Source organism: Juglans regia, chromosome 4 (genome assembly GCF_001411555.2).
Source record: "Juglans regia cultivar Chandler chromosome 4, Walnut 2.0, whole genome shotgun sequence".
NCBI classification, from domain to species: domain Eukaryota; kingdom Viridiplantae; phylum Streptophyta; class Magnoliopsida; order Fagales; family Juglandaceae; genus Juglans; species Juglans regia.
Window position 1 is genome coordinate 27522212 of NC_049904.1, and position 20731 is coordinate 27542942.

General features: G+C 33.1%; 2 protein-coding genes across 2 annotated transcripts; both read right to left on the reverse strand.

Moving 5' to 3' along the window:
• Nucleotides 1-280: 280 nt before the first annotated feature.
• Nucleotides 281-3431, reverse strand: LOC109017047 (glucan endo-1,3-beta-glucosidase 1-like). Its single transcript, XM_018999375.2, has 4 exons — nucleotides 2921-3431; nucleotides 1526-2839; nucleotides 741-768; nucleotides 281-534 (listed from the first exon to the last, which is right to left on the reverse strand). The coding sequence occupies exons 1-4, from the start codon at nucleotides 2988-2990 to the stop codon at nucleotides 366-368; spliced, it is 1581 nt and encodes a 526-aa protein (XP_018854920.2). The 5' UTR covers nucleotides 2991-3431; the 3' UTR covers nucleotides 281-365.
• Nucleotides 3432-10076: 6645 nt separating this feature from the next.
• LOC109006940 (5'-adenylylsulfate reductase 3, chloroplastic-like) lies at nucleotides 10077-13082 on the reverse strand. The gene is made up of 5 exons (XM_018986387.2): nucleotides 12735-13082; nucleotides 12431-12592; nucleotides 12203-12329; nucleotides 10686-11499; nucleotides 10077-10595 (listed from the first exon to the last, which is right to left on the reverse strand). The coding sequence occupies exons 1-5, from the start codon at nucleotides 12826-12828 to the stop codon at nucleotides 10365-10367; spliced, it is 1428 nt and encodes a 475-aa protein (XP_018841932.1). The 5' UTR covers nucleotides 12829-13082; the 3' UTR covers nucleotides 10077-10364.
• Between the last annotated feature and the right edge of the window lie 7649 nt (nucleotides 13083-20731).

Consider the following 20731-nt stretch of genomic DNA (forward strand, 5'->3'; position numbering starts at 1 on the left):
ACCTTGTTGTATTTCGAACATCTACCCACTTTATCAATTCAAGTGTTCTATACCACCAAGCCAAGAATCTAATTTGACTTGTAATGCAGACCCAAAATGTTATAACCATAAGCAATAGCTTAAATTGCTTATAAACTTTCCTTAATTTTTCTCTTTCTAAAATAATTCACAACTTTCAAAAATAAGTCCAAACATATTATTAATAATAAATATAATATATATTATTTTAAAAATATTTCCAACACAAAGTGGGGTCCATAACAATTCAAAAAAATAAGAAAAAGAAAAGCAAGGGGTTCATGAACAGATTTATTCCAAATTAAAAAAAAAAAAAACAAATTACAAATTTTGTTTGGTTTTCTAACTCACAATGGAGTCATTAAAGGAATATACAACAACAAAATAATGAAAGCTATGTATAAAAGAACACCCCTTGTTCGCCAGCTGCAGAAGGGGACGAATCTAAGACTGTCTGCTGCACCACTTACTTGTGTCGAGTTCACCACCTGTCTTTTCTTGTTGGTTACCTTCTTACTGTACACAGATTTTAATACAGTTTAATTTGATAAGAACACAATGCAGCTTTCGTCAAAATAATGGCAAGTTTAACTGAAATTTGATACCAAAAATTTACATTTTGTAGTTTTTTATATCCATGGGAGAAGAGAGAAGAGCAATGAAGTTATTAACTTATGATGAAAAGGGTATGATGAACTAAAACAATCAGTACTATTTCTCACCTTCCTGGAAATATACAGCTCCCGTGACCTGCAAATAAATTTCCCAGAAAAGAAAAGATTACATTCATATATAAATTACAAAATCAATCAGGAGAAAATGTACAAATGTGTGGAGCGTCACTGGAGCCCATTTGGCCTAAGCAATCTCTAGTAGATAGATACGAGTCAATAATGCATGCTCATGACATGTAATGGAATCCTGTCTGCAGTGATACATATGGTAAGAAAGCACTCATTCAGACTGCGACTCTTGGCCAGGACAACATTTCCGGAATCTTTTGGATTGCCACTGTGCCAGGGTCCAGCAGAGAAAATCGTTGTTCACGGTTTCAATTAGGAAATGCAATTATCAAGGCCTTTTTTCCCACATTCCAATCACATAAGGAGACAACCGTGCCTCTGGCAGGTGGGTGCCACACATCACTTGCTCTCGAGTTATCGGAGTGATTGATGACTTTTGACCACTGAGTTCTCCGTGATTGAAGCCGTGGAGTTTGTGTTTTCTGTTTTACTCCATTGGAATGGAGTTGGCCAATAAAGCAACCAAAACTATAACTCCAATAAAGCAATCAAAACTACAAGTTTTGTTCTTTTAAGGTTTTTACTAAACTAGACAATGAGACAATTAGCCACAAATGACACCTAGGTGACAGCAGAACGAGTTGAATTGCAGCAGGAAATCACAGATTATAGAAAGAAGAACAGTGGCTGGCTTATTACATTGAATCCAAAGACTATCTCAAACACCCAAGTTGTATGAAATCCATATATGATTAAAAACTTACTTGGGTCAGTGGTGGTGATCATGGCCACACCCTTGAAGTCGCAAGAACCGGCAGACTTCCCTTCCATCTGATAATAGCTATCGAACGCATAAGAAGCGTGACCCTTTACAGTGTTAGGCTGGTAGCAATCCTCCCCTGGCTGAATCTTCGAGCAATTCGCCCGCCCCGGTCCACACGCCCAATCCAACGCCACCTGCAACGTCTTCGGCTCCATTCCATCCATTGCCACACAGTACGTCTGGTTCGTCGTGTCGTTGGCCAGAAAAGACCCACTTCCCGAAACGTGAAGCAAGTACACCGGGGTGGAATTCGAATAAAACAACCCCCAATTCGCCTCCGAAACTGGCGGGGACCTCAGGTCTTCATTGAACAACTCGTATATATACACACTGGAAGTGATCTCCGGGTGCAAAGGGGTTCCTTTACGGTCAAGAATATGCCTGATCAGGTTCGAATTATATGTATCAGCATTCTCAACTGTGGCATAAGGCTCTTTAGAATCACCCTTTGAAGGCCAACCGCTCTCGGTGACGAGGACCTGAACGTCAGTGACATTGAGGTTCTTCATTGAGAAATAGGCCGCGTCAATCATGGCATCCAGCACGTTGGTATAGCGAAGCAGAGTATTTGGGTCAACCATTTCTTTAGCGGGTGTCAAGGGTTTAAACAGAGAATTGTCCAGTGGAACCACACCTTTGTTCTGCATAAACACATAGTAAGGATAAAGGTTCATCATCAAAGGGGACCCAGTTCTTGAAAGGAACTGAAGCAGAGGAAGGATAGCAGAGCTCAAGCTCTGGTTAAAAAAAGCTTGCGAAGGTGGGAAAGGATCAAGAACTATCGAGGCGGCATGTGGGCTCGAAATCTTGATCTTGGTGTGAAGGTTTGCCGCGACTAAAGCGCTGTAGAGGGACTCTATGGCCGGAAGAAGGAGAGGAGCTGAGGAGGTCACGGTGGTCAAGACCTCGTCGCCGACAGCAATGGCGGAGATGAGGGTATCTGGAAAAAAACTGACGACATTTCGGCCGACCCAGGCGGCGGCGGTGGCATTGGAGGAGCCAATGGCGAGGAGCTGATTGTTGGGGACGCTGATGACAACGCGGATGTTGGTGTGAGCCAAAGCCTTGAGGAGGTCAGGGTAGGCATCGTAGAGGCGGACGTGGCTGATCTTTTGAAGTTGGAGGAAAGATACAATGGCTGACGGTGACAGTAGATTTGAAACATCAGTACCAATGTTCACACCCACAAAGGGTTCGGTGCCTGTGCCTTGTGCCTTCTGGTGCTGCTTGATTCGTTGGAATCCTACTGGTTTAGCTGCAACACAGAACGTAAAGAACTGAAGATAAATGTACAAAATTGGTGGTTCTTCTTTATTTTTCAGTTGTGTTTATTTACCTTGGGAGACTGGGGAAAGTATTGTCAAGATGGAGAAGATGGTGAGGAGGGTGATCTTAGAGGCTGCCATTATGGAAGAGGAGCTTCAGCTTTACTTCCTCACCCACTGCTGCTGGTTCAGCTATAGATCCTTGCATTATCTTCCAAAGACTTCTTTCTTTCTTTGTGTTTTGGATTCTTTTGTTTGACTGTGGTTTTATTTGGCGTCTAGAGAGAGGTCTGAAGTCTGACAGATCCCGAGAGATCTACAGTGTGAAGGAAGGAAAGTGAAGGCATTACTCAAAGGAGGCAGTGCATGTTTGTGGTCTCTCAACTTTTTGGTTTCCCTAAAGATGTCCAAGAGTGTTAAGACGACACATTTCTTTGATTGAATTCCTAGGAATAACCTCATGAACTGTGGCCGAAAGTTAGCAACATGTGGCATAGGAGCTGAGCTGAGCAGCGCAGCACCATTTTTCAAACCCTACGAAGGCATTCCAAATTTTAAGGTTTGAAGGCTAGAAGAAATTGATGTATAAAGTAGATTTCACGAATTTATTCAACATCTATTCAGATAACATTAATTATTTAATAAATATAGTAAAACCTACTTTATATATCTATCTCTTTCAATCTAAATTTTAAAATTCCGACATAAATTATAAAGAATCTGAATCCGCATAGACCTTCGACTTTTAAAGTTGAAATTGAAAGTCGAAATAGGTATATATTTGATTTGTAGGCGAAATAGAGAATTTTATACATAAGTCACTATTCACTTTCACATCTCACACCTATATTTTTATTTTTTCATAAGGTGTGGATGAATATAAACAAGGTATTTTCTATTCCAAATTTCCAACTTAGAAACATTTTTTAAAATAACAAATAAATAAATAATTATAACCTCCCTCAATTCATTTCATCATGACCATTGTACCGCTTTTTAGTTCATGAGTGGGCATGAATAAGTAGGTCACCACCATTTTGACAAAGAGCAATTTAGAGGACAGAAAAAACTCAACTATACTTTAATTTTGCACAAGAAAAAAAAAAAAAAAAAGTATGGGTTAGTGCTAACCACACGGAATTATGATTACTAGTAGGGCAACACATGAAAAGTATAGGTTAATTCATGACACTACTACATTTATTTAATTTTGCTGAAGTGGGCCTTTGATGTTTTTTATTTTTCACTTCTTTTTTGCACCAATATAAGTAAGTACGGTGCCAGAAACTCCAGGATTGCGAGGAATAATGCAATGGTATTAGTAGTATTGTTGTCGTAAAAGTAAACTTATAAATTAACGTAATTTTATGTGATATATTAGATTACTTTATAATAAAAATAATTTTATAATTTGACATATCATAATAAAATATCGTTAATTTATGAATTTATTTTTATAAAATTACTTTTCTGTAACTAAAATATTCTTTAATAGTATAACTGTACCAAAACTGAGACAGACATGAAGCATCAAGAGGTGTACTAAAATTAGAGTGTATGAAGACTCTGCCAGCCAGCATACAAAATTGAAAATCCAGAGTAGCTGAGGTAACATAACCTGCAGCCGGTCACGAGCATAAATAGGGCTAAATATAAATGTGGGTCAGTTCTCAGTACTCCCTACAGGCAGTACTCATGTCAAATAAGAAAAGGTTGTGTTTTTTTCTTTAGCTAAAGGCTGAGCATGATAGGCAATAAATTAAATTATTAATGGACCCTTGATTGGAAGAATATTTTGAGCATAATTGTACACACAACCATCTATCTTAATTAATAAATAGAAATATTTTAGTTATAAAGAAATTTTATAAAAATAAACATTCAAACTAATCTGATATATAAATTTATTTTTATGTGATCTCTTTGTGACGGTAAGATTTTTCATTAATAAATTAACATGTCATATTGACTCATTGCCAATGAGATTTTTTGTAATCAATTTTGCTAATACAAAGTTCAGAACTTATTGAGTTTAAGGCAGGTGGCTACTAAGAATGGAGCCTCTGATATGCTGCTCAACCACATCAACAGCCACCAGGTTGCTCAACTGCACTGCCACTGCAATTGCAATCCCGAAATACGAATGCTCGTTTACGAGTTTTGTTACATACAATCATTTTTACGTATTTTATATTCACTCTATTGATTTGATTAGTCAAAACAGTTATTTTATATTAAAAAAATGACGCAGTCAATCACATTAATAAAGTGCGTAATGAGTACGTCAAAGTGACTGTACATAAAATTTTTTTTACCTATTTCCCTTTGCAAGTAGAATAAGTATTTATCGGGACTGTTATTACAAAATGAAGTTGGAAGATCTTGGAAATGAAATTTTTCTGTATTGGTTGAAAAAATTGTTTCAAAGACAGCTTTTTATAAATCAAGAAAGCTAACTAAAGGCTAACTAACCTAACTAGCTCATAGTTGAGTTAGTATGATGCATTGATGACGTATGCAAAATATGTAAATTGTGCTATTATATAAAGGGATTACAATCTTAATAAATCCCCTTCAAGATGATGGAGTGTATATGCTTAAAACACCCATCTTGGACATCAAAAAATGAAAAAGACCAAATACAAGTAGCTTGGCCAAGAGATCAGCAACTTGATTTTCAGATGCAACATGCAAAGTACAAATAATGCCTTCTTGAACTTTACCTCAGATAAGATGACAATCCAACTCAAAATATTTTGTTTTCTTGTGAAATATGGGGTTAGCAGCAATATGAAAGGATGCTTGATTGTCACAAAAAAGTAAAGTAGCTTTATCATGATCAACAGGCAAGTCTCAAATCAAATAAAGAATCCAATTAAGTTCACATATAGCTAAAGCCATGGATCTATATTCGACTTCAACAGATGATTTGGATACAACATGTTGTTTATTTAATTTCCAAGAAAATCAAAAAGTGACCAAGAAATACAGATTAACCTAAAATAAAATCAGGGCAACTTAGGGCTGAGCACCGACAATTTCAGAGTCGGAGGGCCCAACCTCCGACTCCGACTCCGACTTTGTCGGAGGTCGAATCCGACCTCCGACTCCGACATGTAGAGAATCCGACTCCGACTTGTCGGAGCGGATTCGGATCGGAGTCGGATTTTTTGACTTTTTTTTTTAATTTTTTTTTAACTTCATATTTGACCCACTTTAAAAAAAAAATTGTGGGCTTTCAAATTTCAATTTTCTCAAAATTACAATCCAAACTTATTAAACTTTTGATTATAATAAAAAAATACAACTAAATAAAACAAGTAACATACTAACATACATTCAAAAAATAAAAAGAAAGTCATATTTTTACATGTACTCCCATCGTCCATGATTCCATATCCACATCCAACTAATCACTACAATAAACAAAGGTACCGTATACGAAATGAAGATTAAAAAAAAAGCACCGTATAGTTACTATAGTATACTATTATAATTACTATGAATCTATTTTTAATTATATTATATATATATAATATATATTTGATATATATTATTATATATGAATATTAAAAAAAAAAGGCACCGTATATGAAATGAAGATTCAAAATATAGTATTACTATTTTATATATAATATAGTATTAATATATTATACTATTAGTCTATTACTATATCTTATAGTATAATTACTAATACTATAGTATCATACTATTAGTATGTTAGTGATTTAATATTATATATATTAAATCTCTAATCTCTTATACTTGATATATATATTAATATATATAAATATTAGTAATACACTAATAGTATTTGTATATTAATATTAGTATTAGTTATACTAGTAGTGACATTAGTTATACTAATAGTTATATTAGTATTAGTTATTATTAATACTATATATTATACTAATAGTGATATTAATACTATATATAGTTATAATGATTAGTATAACTACATTAGTTTTAGTTATAGTGATTTAACATAACTATATTAGTATAAGTTATAGTGAATCAGTGATTTAGTGTAGGTATAATACTATAAGTTATAACTATAGTCTATAATAGTATTAGTATAAATATTAGTATTAGTTAAAGTGGATTACTAATAGTATTAGTATTAGACCATAAATCTAATTAATATACTAATGTATATTAGTATTACTAATATATTTATCAAAATGAATATGTTGAGAATTTGTTAAGTCAAAAAATATAATTAATACAAGATATTGTTATATAAAATTTATATGAATAATACTTTAGTTATTATTCATTAGTATTATATGTTATTCTAAATTTATAGATTAGTGTTTATCCATTAGTATTACATGTTGATGTTATTATGCATCTTAGTGTTTATAGTATATTATATATAAATTAGTATTACATGTTATTATATTTATACATTAGTAATTTAGTGTTACAACTTACATGTAACATGGTAGTAATATTGTAAATTTGTAATAGTATGATATTTACATATAGTCATATACTAAACTATTATTATTTATTAGTCAATTTAGTCTATATATTATAGTATAAATATATTATTTAACTAGTATATTATTAAGTTTAACTAACTATATAAGATATAGTTGTATAAAATTTAAATGATTAATATATAGAAAAACACATATATTTTTATAAAATATGTATAAAATCGGAGGCGGAGTCAGAGGACCAAGTCGGAGGCGGAGGTGAAGGCAGAGGCGGATTGTCGGAGGCGGATCGGAGCGGAGTCGGAGTCGGAGCGGACTCGGAGCAGAGCCGGAACGGAGTCGGATTGTTGGATTTTTGCTCAGCCCTAGGGCAACTGGCCCAATCCGACTCTGCATATGCCTTAAGAGAACCTTTGATGTATCCTAAAATTCTATGAGCAACTTGAAGGTCAGGAACACTTAGGGGAATCCAAAAACTAACTGAGATGATGTACTGAGAAAATAATGTCATATATGGTGTGTGTCAAGGAAAAAAACTACTTTGCCTCTCTATTTGAACGTTTAAGTTGACCGTTTGATAAAAAAAAAATTATATTATTATTTTTTTTACTTAGTAATTAAAAAATTGATTTTAAATATATTGAGATTTTTTTTTTATTTTTTTAAAATACTTAAATATATTTAAAAAATATGAAAAAAAAATCTAAAATATTGGAAGCAGTCAATTTGAGCGGACTACTTTGAGCGGCTGCTGTTTCTTGTGTTAAATATAACAATCTGCCGATCAACCTTCTATAAGAAGGATCCTCAAAGTAAAATATCATCAGACTTGCAAAGCATGAGATGAGAAGCAGAGGAGTAGACGTTGGTTTAAAACCGAGAACGCCAGTATTAGGAAGAATTTCCGATGCATATTTTATCTAGCTAATATAAATTCCTTTCTTGGATGGAACTCTATCTCATTCTCAGAAAATATTTGAGCTGCCCTAAATCAAGTTATTCCTTAAGAGCAATGATTCATTATATTATTATTATTTTTTATATATTTTTTATTACTATTCAATATTCTATCATTATTTTTTATTAATTTTTCATTATTATTCATAGAATATATGATAATACCTACCTTACCATCTAAACTAAACGTAACTTGAATCTAACATAGGGCAATGCTAGAGATTCCACTGGGTGATTAAGAAAATGTTGTTTAATAATATTATGAATTTTATTTTTCTAAAAGTATTTAAAAGTATTAATAAATTATTTGAAAAAAATATTTAAAAGTGTCTTTTTAATAATTTTTTTAACACTTAATATTTAAAACAAGAAAAAATGTTCACAATATTATTAAATAATGTTTTCTTAATCACTATATAAAAAAAACTAAAAAATAAAATAAAAATTTGGAGCAGAAGAACGGGATCCCCTCTCAGAGCATTGGCATTGGATTAGCCAAATGTCTTTTCATCTTCAAATTTAGCAAATATCATCCATATTTGCTCCACATTGAATTAGCTAAATTGTTTTCATCCAAACTATAAGCTACAGTAAATCTATTTTTCTTTTTAAATATGAAAAGAACTATAGCAAATCTAAAAGTATTTTTTAAGATTATTATATTATAGATATTATATTTCTATTCATATGAGATTTTACTCTATATATATATGAGATTATTATATTATAGATTGTTAGATTGTGAAAATAAAAATGAATATGATTTGTTGGAGGTTATTAAAGATTATGAAAATAAAATAAAAATTAATAAAAAAATATAAATAATAAAAAATAATAATATTTTATTATTATAGAGAGTGTGATGACTAATTCAATGTAGACTTCAAGTTTTGAATGATTAGTTAAAAGTGAAAAAGTTACATATTAGTCAAAATTTGAAGAATAGGATAGTCAATCCAATGCTAATGCTCTCAGGATCCTTATCATTTTCCATCTAACATATTACAAAAATGTTTAGAGCATCTGCATCGATTTCTTCAAAAAGTCTACTTCATCTTTAAATTTAAATAATTTTATAGATAACTGATCCACATCGGCTTCTTCAAACCCATTTCATATTAAATTTGAGTTACAGTAATTTCATCTTTCTTTTCAAAGATGAAAAGATCTATACCAAATCTAAACGAATTGTTTATTGTTTTCGGCTCTCTCTCCCACGATTTCTTTCTTTCTTCTCATTCCCTATTTCTCTCCCGCGTCTCTTCTTTCTTTCTTTCTTCTTCTTCTCTTTGTCTCTCGCGTTTCTGCATTCTTCTTCCCTCTCTCTCCCACAATTTCTTTCCTTTTTTTTCTCATCTCTTTTCTTCTTCCCTCTCTCGTGTCTCTGCCTTCTTCTTCTCTCGATGAAATTGTGTTGATAATATTGATATCGTATGATGAAACTTTATTTATTAGATTATGAAAATGTAAATAAATATGATTGTTAAAAATTATAGGAGGTTATGAAAATAGAATTAATTAAAAAATAAAAATTAATTATAAAAATATTAAAAAAATTATTATTATAAAGAGTGTGATGACTAATCTAATGTAGACTTTAAATTTTAAATGATTAGTTAAAAATAAAAATAAAAATTACATATTAGTCAAAATTTAAAGAATAAAATAGTCAATCCAATACCAATACTCTAAGTGACAACTTTCCTTGTTTATTCGCTAGGAGTCCAAAAAATGTTAAACATAATGTATACCGTATACTGTATCACAAAGTGAGGATATGAGCCAAATGAGCCCAACCCCATTTTTTTTTAATTTATATTTTCCTTGGTTAGACGAGAAAATCCGATGTCATGAATTGTTTGATACCATCGGGAGCCCCTACTGCCTTCCACTGAAGCACAAGATGAACAATAAACTTCCAAAATTGCATATTACAAGCTACTCTTACACCAATAACAACAACAAAATTAAAAAGGAAAACGAATACCCAACAATATACAAAGACACTTTCTCTCTTAATTTTAATACTACTGTCACGTAATGAGTACCAATTTTGCTGTGATAGAAAAAGCAAAACTTATTTACCTTCCCCCCTAAAAAGTACCCTACATTCCCATCACCGAAGAGCATTGACAAAAGCCATCAAGGATTCAACATCCCTCTTCTCGGAAGGATACTTTATTGGCCGACAAGATCCTTTGGGGAAGCAAAGTATTGTGGGGAAGCTTCCTAGTTGCAGTTCTCGCTGGGCATACTCCTTATGCTCCCCGTCTGCCCTGAACTTTCCCACCTTAACCCCCGTCCCTGCTAATTTCTCAGCCAACTCAACGTATGAGGCTTCCATTGCCTGTTCACAATCCACACAAAATCCGATGATCAGAGTAATTCAGAAAACGTAGGAAACAGTGAATTCAGAAATTTCTGTGAAATTATTTACCTGGCAGAAGGGGCACCATGGTGCATAGAGCACAACAATCCATGGTTCTTTCCGTTTCTCCAATCTTGCCAAATTCTCTATTCCATTTCTGCTCAAGTTAACCAGATTCTGGCCGTTGAAAATGTCAGGAACCGTGGCAGTTCCATTTGCATCGGCTGCTCCATTTTCAATACCATTTAGTTGAGCTGTGTTTTCTTCCTTGATATTTCCTTTGTGGAGGCCACACTCCTTAGCCTTGGCATCCTCCCACCACCATCTTCCCTCCCTCTCATGCTGCCCTGGTAAGACCGGCCTTGTGCATGGCTCACAACCAATTGAGATGTATCCTTGTGAATGCAATGAATTCACAGGCACATTCATGGTATGGAGAAAGTTCCATATGTCTTGACCCTGAACGTTTGCCACTGGATTCCACTTTACCAAGCTACCAGTCCCGCCATCCATCCCCTCAAACACTGGGTCCACTTGGACAATTGGAATCTCAGACCTAGTACCTGGAGATTGATCTTTTCGTTGGCCTGTGATCCAGGCACGAAGCCCCTTGAGGGCCCTCCTCAGGGGCCTTACCTTCCTCACGCGGCAACACTCCTGGTGCCCATCCTCATAAAAAGAAAACAAACCCTTGTTCCTTACTAATGCCTGCACTTCAACAGCGTCAGGAAACATGTATTCAATGCGGATGCCATAATGCTTCTCCACTTGGTCAAAGAATTGGTAAGTTTCTGGGTTTAGCCTCCCAGTGTCCAGGCTGAAGACTCTATACGGTCTACCAGTTAGATGTGCATACTCAATCAGAGCAACATCTTCAGCACCACTGAAAAAAAAAAGACTTGTTACTAAGCAGGTCGCCTCAATGGGCAAAAGGTCAAATCCACAAATCTACCCAGAGAATGGTCCTTATAAATACAAGGATTAGATATAGGTCTAAAACCTGAGACGCAACCTACGAACAAAATCAAGCCACAAGATTGGAGAGAATCCTAATAGAATTACAGATTTCAATATGGCCGCAACAAGCAACTTTCACGAGCCCCTTAATCAATTTTATAATGATTACTTTCTGTTTATTTATTACCCATAAAACCGCTTCATCACCATTTGAATCAGCGAGAATTTGTGGAAAGATTACATGGTGCGTGATAGAATTTATGAAATTCCGTGATCACAGGGTTCTAGAAACTCTAGTTAGTATTTTGAATAAAAAATGTATGTTTACCATATCAGTATGAAACTTTGCGACTTTGCGAATTGTTGTGGTATATATTCTTAGAAAACAATGAGTATTTGTCAACATAGTGGCACGTTTTAAATTTCCCCCTCAACCTCTGGTATTATATCACACTGTATACTCAATTATCCCCTCCACACAAAACGGACATTCGTTACGATAATTTCGCATATTCAGCAATACATTCACATTCAGCTGGATATGGTAATCGAATAATCCATTGTAGACCACTAACAAAAAAGTTGTTAATTTGAATTGAATGGTAACAATTAGAAAAAGCGAAAGCTACCTGAACGCAATTGCAATGTCGTTGCCGAACTTCTCAAGGGCCTTGTCGATAATCTCTAGAGGGGAAGAATTTTCAAGCTCTTTAGCTAATCGCTCATAGTCCTCCACGTCTACCTTCTCCACCACTTCTGCACGATTCAAATACAAAACCAAAACAATGAGTTTCTGTACAGACCACCATTATGATTACTTAAATCATCAATTGAAAGCCGCTGACGCACAAACTTACCAGGGGCAGCAATCGTTGCCGCAAGAGGGACAATCGAGTCATTCCGTTTAGGTTCGGCGTTGACCGGCTTGACCGAGCACCGTCTTTGGGAGAAGTTCACGGCTCGGGATAGAGCATGAGTGCGATCCCGATCCAATAGCTGGAACGAACCGATTTGTGGAGCTGAAAATCCAAACACAAAAAAAAAACGATATTTCAGTTACAGATAACGCGAAACCCAAATGCAACGTAACCGAACAAAATCTAACGGCCTTGGAGACTCAGGAAAATAAAACGAAATGAAATTGAATTATAGTAAAATCACCTTTGAGCTCAGAAGAAGAAGAGGAAAATGGGAAGCTAGAACCAGAAACCGCGGTGGATGCAAAAGAAGAAGAAGAAGCAAAAGCGAGCGCCATCTCTGAATTCTCTCTCTAACTCTCTGTTTTCGACCTGTTCTCGTCGGCCGTCGAAATTCAGGATTAAATAAGAACCTGAGAAGAGAGCGCCCTTTCTAGGTTCATTGAACCTAGACGGAAATCCGTACTGCGGCAGCCTCTGTCTCGTGCTTACGTGGCTGATTTTCATTGGGTTGTGCCCAATCGCGTCGCTCAGCGATTTCGTCACGTCGCTAGCCGAGTTAGACCCCGGACCCTTGGTTAAGAATCTCTCTCTCTCTCTCTCTCTCTCTCTCTCTCTCTAATCACAATTAACGTGGTCAACTACTCAACTTCCGAGATTCTTCTGGCTGCTTTCCTCCGTCGCGCATAATTATTTATTAATGACCTGATTACATGGATAATCCTGGACCCTACACGTGGATTTTTTCAAGTCCGGATCTTCCCGACTTGAAGTCCACATGTTGACCCTCTTTAATAGCCTCCCATTTTTATATGGCTCACAAAGGAGATGGAAATATGCGATTTTGGAAGGACATTAGAGGATCGAGAATTTCTTATGAAGCGTTTTGATTATATATTCATTATTAGAACTATAAATCATGCTAAAATAATATGTTTTATAATGAAATTGAGATGATATATTATAAAATTAAATAAAAATAACAAGAGAATTGAAATATTATAACATGTGTAACAACTTTTTCGAGAGCTTTATATAATCATTTATTTTAAGTATTTTACATGTTATAAATGATCTTCAAGATTTCCTTTTGTATGTATGGAATGATAAATAATATAAAGATGTGATACATGAATTAAGATGATGCATTGATAAATTTGAGATGATGTAATAATTCTAATAAACATTTATGCATTTACGGCATGATGATAATTGTTGGATTTATAAGAATGATTAAATTAACAAGTGAAATTAAAGGTTGAAGCACCTTAGTATTAGCAGTAAACTAATGAGCAAGTCTATATATGTTGTATCTATACTTCTTTTATGAGAAGCGCTTCATAACGGTCGGGCTGCAAATCCCACAAAACAGCCATTCATTCATTTCAAGCCACATAGGAAAAAACACTCTAAGAGAAATACACTCCACCACAGAGAATCAATTCGTATGTGTTAGCCCGTTTCTCATTTGCACCGTCCTCTATTATTCTCTTCGTTGCTGCTCTCTGTGTACTGCCCTTAGTCCAACGCCGACGCCAATGCTGACTCAATCATCTCAGTCTAACGTATCTCTATCGCCGATCTCCCCCATCTACGTCGAACATCTCCATCTCTTCTCCATCAAAACCCAATCAAACCAAAATCAACCCACAATCAAATCATAATTCATTCAAAACTATAGTGAAACTCATATTAAACCTGCAATCTTAGATCATCAAGTATAGAGAATAAGTTCAAAATCACAATGAAACCCATTGCAAACCCGCAATCTCGGTGGCACTGGATTGATGCCAAAAAGATGTCGGTGGCGACACTAGGAGGGTCACGATTAAGGGCTGGTAGTGAGGAGAGTGGTTGAGAGGGTGGCTTCAATGTGAGAATCAATTAAGAGGGAGGGGATTGTGGTGAAGAGGGGGGCTTGAGTTCCACGTGCGACGACGGAGAGAGGGACTGTTGTGGTGGTGGTGAGGGTTGAGGGTCGTCGTCGTGGCGGAGAGGATTCCGTGAGAGAGAATGGAAGACAAATCGTATGAGTCCGTGGGGGAGAGAATGGAGAGAGGGAAATCGCGAAGAGAGATATAATTTCTAATGTAGTGCTGGTCTAGGATAAGTGTGGTGGAAGTCCTAAGTGTTGCTATGTGATTGAGAGGCTGTTATTTGACTAAACCAGCCCGATCGATCCTAAGGAATTCTCTTCTTTTATTTTAGATTTTTAAAATTCTAACACTAATTTTAGGAGTTGTGATATGATGCAAGTATAAGCATATCTAGATTCATGTTATTCTAGAAAAAAAATGAAAGAGAGGGAAAGAGATAAAGTTTGTCCTTTAAAAAAAAAAAGGGGGAGATAAAGTCTAATATTTGGACAATGTTAAGGTCGCCCCGCTTGTAGGGCATGTTCTTAGGACTAGTTTGGGTAGTGAAGAGTATAATTCATTACTATTTATAATTTTATTATTATTATTTATTACAACTATTTAATAATTTTTTTATTATTTTTTCATTATATTTTTATTATTATTCACAAAATATCTTATATTATCTCACTACTTAAACACAACCTTAATACATTTAGATTTTTTTTTCATTTTTTTAATATTTTTTAACATATTTAATCATTAAAAAAAGTACACAACTTCATTAATAATAGTTATTTTCTTCACCATTAAATTTAAAAAAAAAAAAAAAAAACGAGTGATCAAATTTAAGAATACAAGTTGGGCGGCCGACTATATTTTCTTTGATATTTTATATCAGAACATGATCACTCATCATAATCATTAGATTATTATAAAAATAAAAGTAAAAAGCTGTGAGAGAGAACCCATGGGATCTTTCGAATCATACATGATATTCAAAAGAACTTTAAACGGCTTATTTTATTCAAAAGATTCAAAGAACATCGTAAACCCTTTTTTTTCTTTTCTCTATTTCTTCATTTATTAGCTACTTTCTTTGTTCAATAACTAGAATTTATTTCCCAATAAACAACATATATTAGTATTATGCATTTCATTCCTATTTTTTATGTGATATTATTTACCAGTTTTTAGATTTTTTTATTTTAAAAGATAAATATTGATTTAATAGAGAATATTACAAAAACATAATAATACAATATGTATTAATCTTGAGTACAAATATGCTTAATCATTAAAATTTATATTACATAAATATTTTAAAAATAATTGAAAGTATTATTTTTAGTGCTTTATCCAAATTGAACAATCATATTTAAGAAATTATAAAGAAATTACAATATTTAATTGTGATGTTTGAAATATTTTAACCATAATGATATATAATATAATTTACACTTTTTTTTTTATTTGATAATAAAATTTAGATAAATGTCGGCACCAATCATTTGAGTTTTTAATGTGGAAGTAGTGAATCTTCACCTCATAATCTCATGGTGGTGGTGGTGACCCGCATATTCTTTAATTATTGGTCCCTAATATTTTGTCTGAAAACGGTGTCGTGGTCGTCCACTTCAAAATCACACCATTTCTTGAGAGAGAGAGAGAGAGAGAAAGTAAACCCATCTTTCACATAAAATAAATTTAAATTGAACAAGAAAACCATATATGTACGTAAAGAAATTTCTGGGCTTTTTTTTTTTTTTTTGCCATTTGTTGCTATTTTTTATTTATTTAATTTTTAGAAAGTAGGAAATTCAGCAATCAAGGCGAAGATGATTTATTGTAGATAGTGATGGGTGAATATTATTTAAAATAAAAAAATATAAAATAATTTAGGCCATTAACATTTGTGGTTGGTAGTCTTTTTGTTTACTCCAAAAGTGACTTAATAAGACCAAGTTGAGAAGGTGAGGTGATCTTTCGTATTTGGACCCTTTAGAACCTCTTTGGATCACGCGTCTGCAAAGAGTTAATTAGATTTTTAGTTTTTGTATAATATCCTCTGAATTTCTCAAAATTTATAATAAAATATTTCTAACAACTCTGGATATTTTTTTTTTTAAAGAGAATTGTCATCATTCATTCATAAAAAAAAGCTTACATTCATGACTGTATATATTTTAAAATGTCTCCATATCAAACATGATATCATAAATTAAAATAATGCATTTGGAGTTCTACAAGAACACTATTTCATTTTGTAACTGATCTGGTCTTCACTATTGTTGATACTCTCTACAAACAAACGTTTAAGAAACAACACTTTCTGCCTAAATAAAAACTCAATCTCTATAGACAAATGTCCGAGATACAAACTCTTTTTTTTATTTTAGTTAACAATAAGGAAACAAAAAGAGGAAAGTAGTTAAATAGATGCGAAAAATGACGAATTACAGTTTGGACCAACTCTGGTAGATTTCGATAATTGTGACGGCCCATAAAGACAACGCACTTGTCTCTTTTTAGTCTCAAATGTCATATCTAAAAGATTTGGTGATGGCGAGTTCGGTGATCTGGCGTGTGTGTCGAAAAGAGATATTAGAAGGGGTGGCGCGTGAAAACCACATGCAGATGTGGATGGCGCAAAACTATAACTTTTCTTCGAACGAGTTTTGACCTGTGAATCTATTTGTGCCGTGCGTGTCTCTTTGATAGACAATATGAGTGAATGGACAAATGTGAGAAGGAGGAGGAGGAAGTTGGGCGGAGGTTAGTGCCTTGAGTGGGAATCTTGAGTCTAGACAGGCCGAAATTGATGCAACTTGAGATGGGGTCGGAAATAAAAGGGATGCAGTGGGGAGAAAGGACCACGATCATGTTAAATGCTACGTCTACATGCAATTGCGACCTAATGCTGGTATATGTTGCCTCTCCACATAGTAGTAATGTAAAATGAAAAATAACCTTTCCTTTTGTACGATCAATATGAGACACGTCTGAGAGAATATGACATGTTTTTGCTCAACTTTTCTCAACCCACCGTATAGTAACGAGGCCAGTTCTAAGAATCTCGTCCGTTAAGAGAGAATTTTTATGAGAACTTGAGAGGCTTAAGTGAGAGAAAGACTATTAATAATGTTATAGATTATTTGAGTAGCATTAAGTTTATATATCTATTTTATTTCTAACTTAAAAGTTTTAAAATTCGAACAAGAATTTAAAAAAGTAATGTTATATACAATTGTGGAATGCATAAATACCGTGTAATCGCTTTGAAAAAAAGTAGGATCTATTATTAAAAAATTAATTTATTTTCATATAAATCTTATATTTATTTACTTTTTTCAAAGTGACTACACGACGTTTGCATGCTCACGACTGCAAGTATCATTTCTCAATTTAAAAATATATTAACACATTGATTCCCTTCAACAAAAATGGTAAGTGATTCATTAGTTGCATGCATAGCTGCCATCAAGATCATGTTCTTAAATGGCGAGTGATGCTTAGGGCTCTCTAAATTGTGCACAATTGTAGCTCAAAACTTGAATGCATTATTTCTCGTGGAATTAGGCCTAACACGCACCCCTAGTGAGCGGGTAGTCGGCCACCTTGCACCCGCATGGGCAAAGTGCTGAGGTTGGCCCATTGGTCGTCTGTCATGAGAGAGAGAGAGAGAGAGAAACCTGGGAAGATTAGCCAGGTCGCTCACCGTGGTGGCATTGATGCATGGACAAAAGAGGTGTGAATGTACCTTGTCGCAAATCGGTACAACAAGTGTGTAGTGAAGTTCTGTTTGATGGGGGTGGTATGCTCTAAGCAGTGGTGCAAACAAATAGTGAAACAAAGGTAGAGAACGATGGTGGCATTCGGCATTGCCTTCTAGCCTCGCAATAAAGAGTAATCTTCAAGACTTCAACGAGAGAGAGAGAGAGAGAGAGAGAGAGTTTAACCCTAAAATGAAACGACATGTTTTGGAGAATTATAAACTCCCCTCGTGAGATCGTCCAGGCGGATGGGCCGGGTGCCGGTACCCGGCCCCCACCCCTACATGGAATAGAAAACGTTCTCGACAGAATGTTTGAAAATTATTTTAATCTCATCTTACCTCATTTTATTTTTAAACATCACTTAAATATTTTTAAATTAATTATTACTATTTTTTTAAACTAATCATTAAAATTTTTTCAAATTTTTAAACAAAAAATCAATTTAACTTTTTTAAATTCTAAAATAAGATTTATATTATAATAAAATTTTAACTTTATAATATTTTTTATTAAACTTTTTATTTCTCATTTTCCAAAAGTCCATATTTAAGTGCGGTTTGGACAGTGATATGAAATAAGATAGTTTTATATGAAAGTTGAATAAAATATTGTTAGAATATTATTTTTTAATATTATTTTTATTTTAGAATTTGAAAAAATTAAATTATTTATTATATTTTGTGTAGAAATTTGAGAAAATTGTAATGATGAGATGAGATGAAACATTTTCACTATTCAAACTCAAACTATCTCATTAATATTTACAAATCATCTTACTACTATTTATAAATTTTTTATCTCATTTCAATTTCTAAACTTTCACTTAGACTCTTGCAGTTTGAATTGAGTATTTTTTTTTTTCTATGAGTTTCATCATCATTTTGATAATCTTCTTAATATTTTATGATGTGATATCAAACAATTGTAAGGCAAGTGAAATTTAAATAATTTTTTTATCACATACGCCACATTATAAGAGGATGAAATGATGATAATTAAGAGGATAATGTGTAGTATTATTTATTAATTTTAACTGACATTGCTCTTCTATTAGGCAAGCCGCAATATCATGAGTATATGCAACGGGGCTTGACAACCGTCCTGAAATTTATCTTACCATGAAAAAAAAAGCTCTTCACATGAGGTACAAAAAAGGGAATAAATATACCAAATCCATTTTATTTATTTTTGTATATTTTTTTAATCATTATAAATATTTAAAAAAAATAAAAAAATTTATACTATCGTTAAAAAATACTTTCTTAATCATTAAATAAATTAAAAAAAAATCATTGGAGACACTTTTTGCATTTCTCGTTATGTTTTAACCCATCTCTGCATTCTATACACTCTGCATTGGTACAACGATTGATTTCCAGCTCATCTGACACAAGACTGTTCTCCTACACCTCACATCCCGATAGAACGACAACGCATGCACCTAACAATTGAAGGTGACTACAAATTTGAGATTTTACTAGAAAAAAATTGGAAAAAAATCACTATCATATTTTTAATATATATAATTATCTATTAAAATTTTTTATTTTACTGTAATATATAATTAGGAAAACAAAGAAATAATTTTGGAAATATTTTATTGTAATATATAATTAGAAAAACATTTCATTTAACAAAGAATGCCTTCATATTTAGAAATATTGAAATAATTACGACCAACTATAAAAAAATATATTTTGAAAAAGTCAAAATATTTATAGGTTTTTAAATTAATAATATATATTACTTATTTGTAATATATTCATAATATTTTTCAACAAATAATTAAATACTTCTCAATAATTGATGGGACCTACCACTTTATTAAATTTTAAAAAGTTAAACTCATATCTTCTTATCTCACTATCAAAATACACATTTTTTTTTACAAACCATCTCATTTCATTATCTAAACACATATTTTTTTACAAATTATCTCATTTCATTTTAACTCAAGTACTATTCAAAATATCTCATCTCATCTGAACTACGTAACTAAATGAAGCAAATCACAGCATGTTTTGAAAAGCATATACAAATGTAATTTTTTTTAAATGATATTTATAGTCATAGAATGCGCATGCATCACATACTCATTTTTAAGAAAATGAGTAAATATGAAATCCGCATTAAAAAAATTAATTTTTTAATAATAGACTATATTCTTTTTAAAAAAAAAGTGTGCGACGCTTGCACAACACATATTTTTTTTGGGAAAAACCTAAAATCAATGTGATAAAAGAGAAATAATTTATACAAATTTCAAATAGATAAACTCATCATACAAGTCCTTGTAAAAAAATAAACTCCAACTTAAAAAAATGTAAAAAAAAAAAATTATTCTTTATTAATAAGACTCATTTCTTTACAAAAAAAAAATTTTATATGAAATTTATTTATTTAAAATTTATACGTATCATTAGTCTAGATAAAAATTCCCTCGAACCAAACAGTCCAAAAGAAAACATGCAAAAGGGAATGCCAAAAGTGGCTCGATCCTAACCACAACTTTTACTAGGAAGCGACCCAACGATGAAAAGCAGAAGCATGCTTTGTACTATGATTGTTTCTCTCGATTACTCCAACATTATTGAATTGAATAGATATGT

Coding starts and splice junctions, on each gene's coding strand:
- LOC109017047 (XM_018999375.2), bottom strand. CDS start 2,990: ATGGCAGCCTCTAAGATCACCCTCCTCACCATCTTCTCCATCTTGACA. Junction 769..1,525: donor GATCACCACCACTGACCCAA/GTAAGTTTTTAA, acceptor ATTTATTTGCAG/GTCACGGGAGCTGTATATTT. Junction 535..740: donor AGCTGTATATTTCCAGGAAG/GTGAGAAATAGT, acceptor ATCTGTGTACAG/TAAGAAGGTAACCAACAAGA.
- LOC109006940 (XM_018986387.2), bottom strand. CDS start 12,828: ATGGCGCTCGCTTTTGCTTCTTCTTCTTCTTTTGCATCCACCGCGGTT. Junction 12,593..12,734: donor TTCTTCTTCTGAGCTCAAAG/GTGATTTTACTA, acceptor TTGGATTTTCAG/CTCCACAAATCGGTTCGTTC. Junction 10,596..10,685: donor CATGGTGCCCCTTCTGCCAG/GTAAATAATTTC, acceptor GATTGTGAACAG/GCAATGGAAGCCTCATACGT.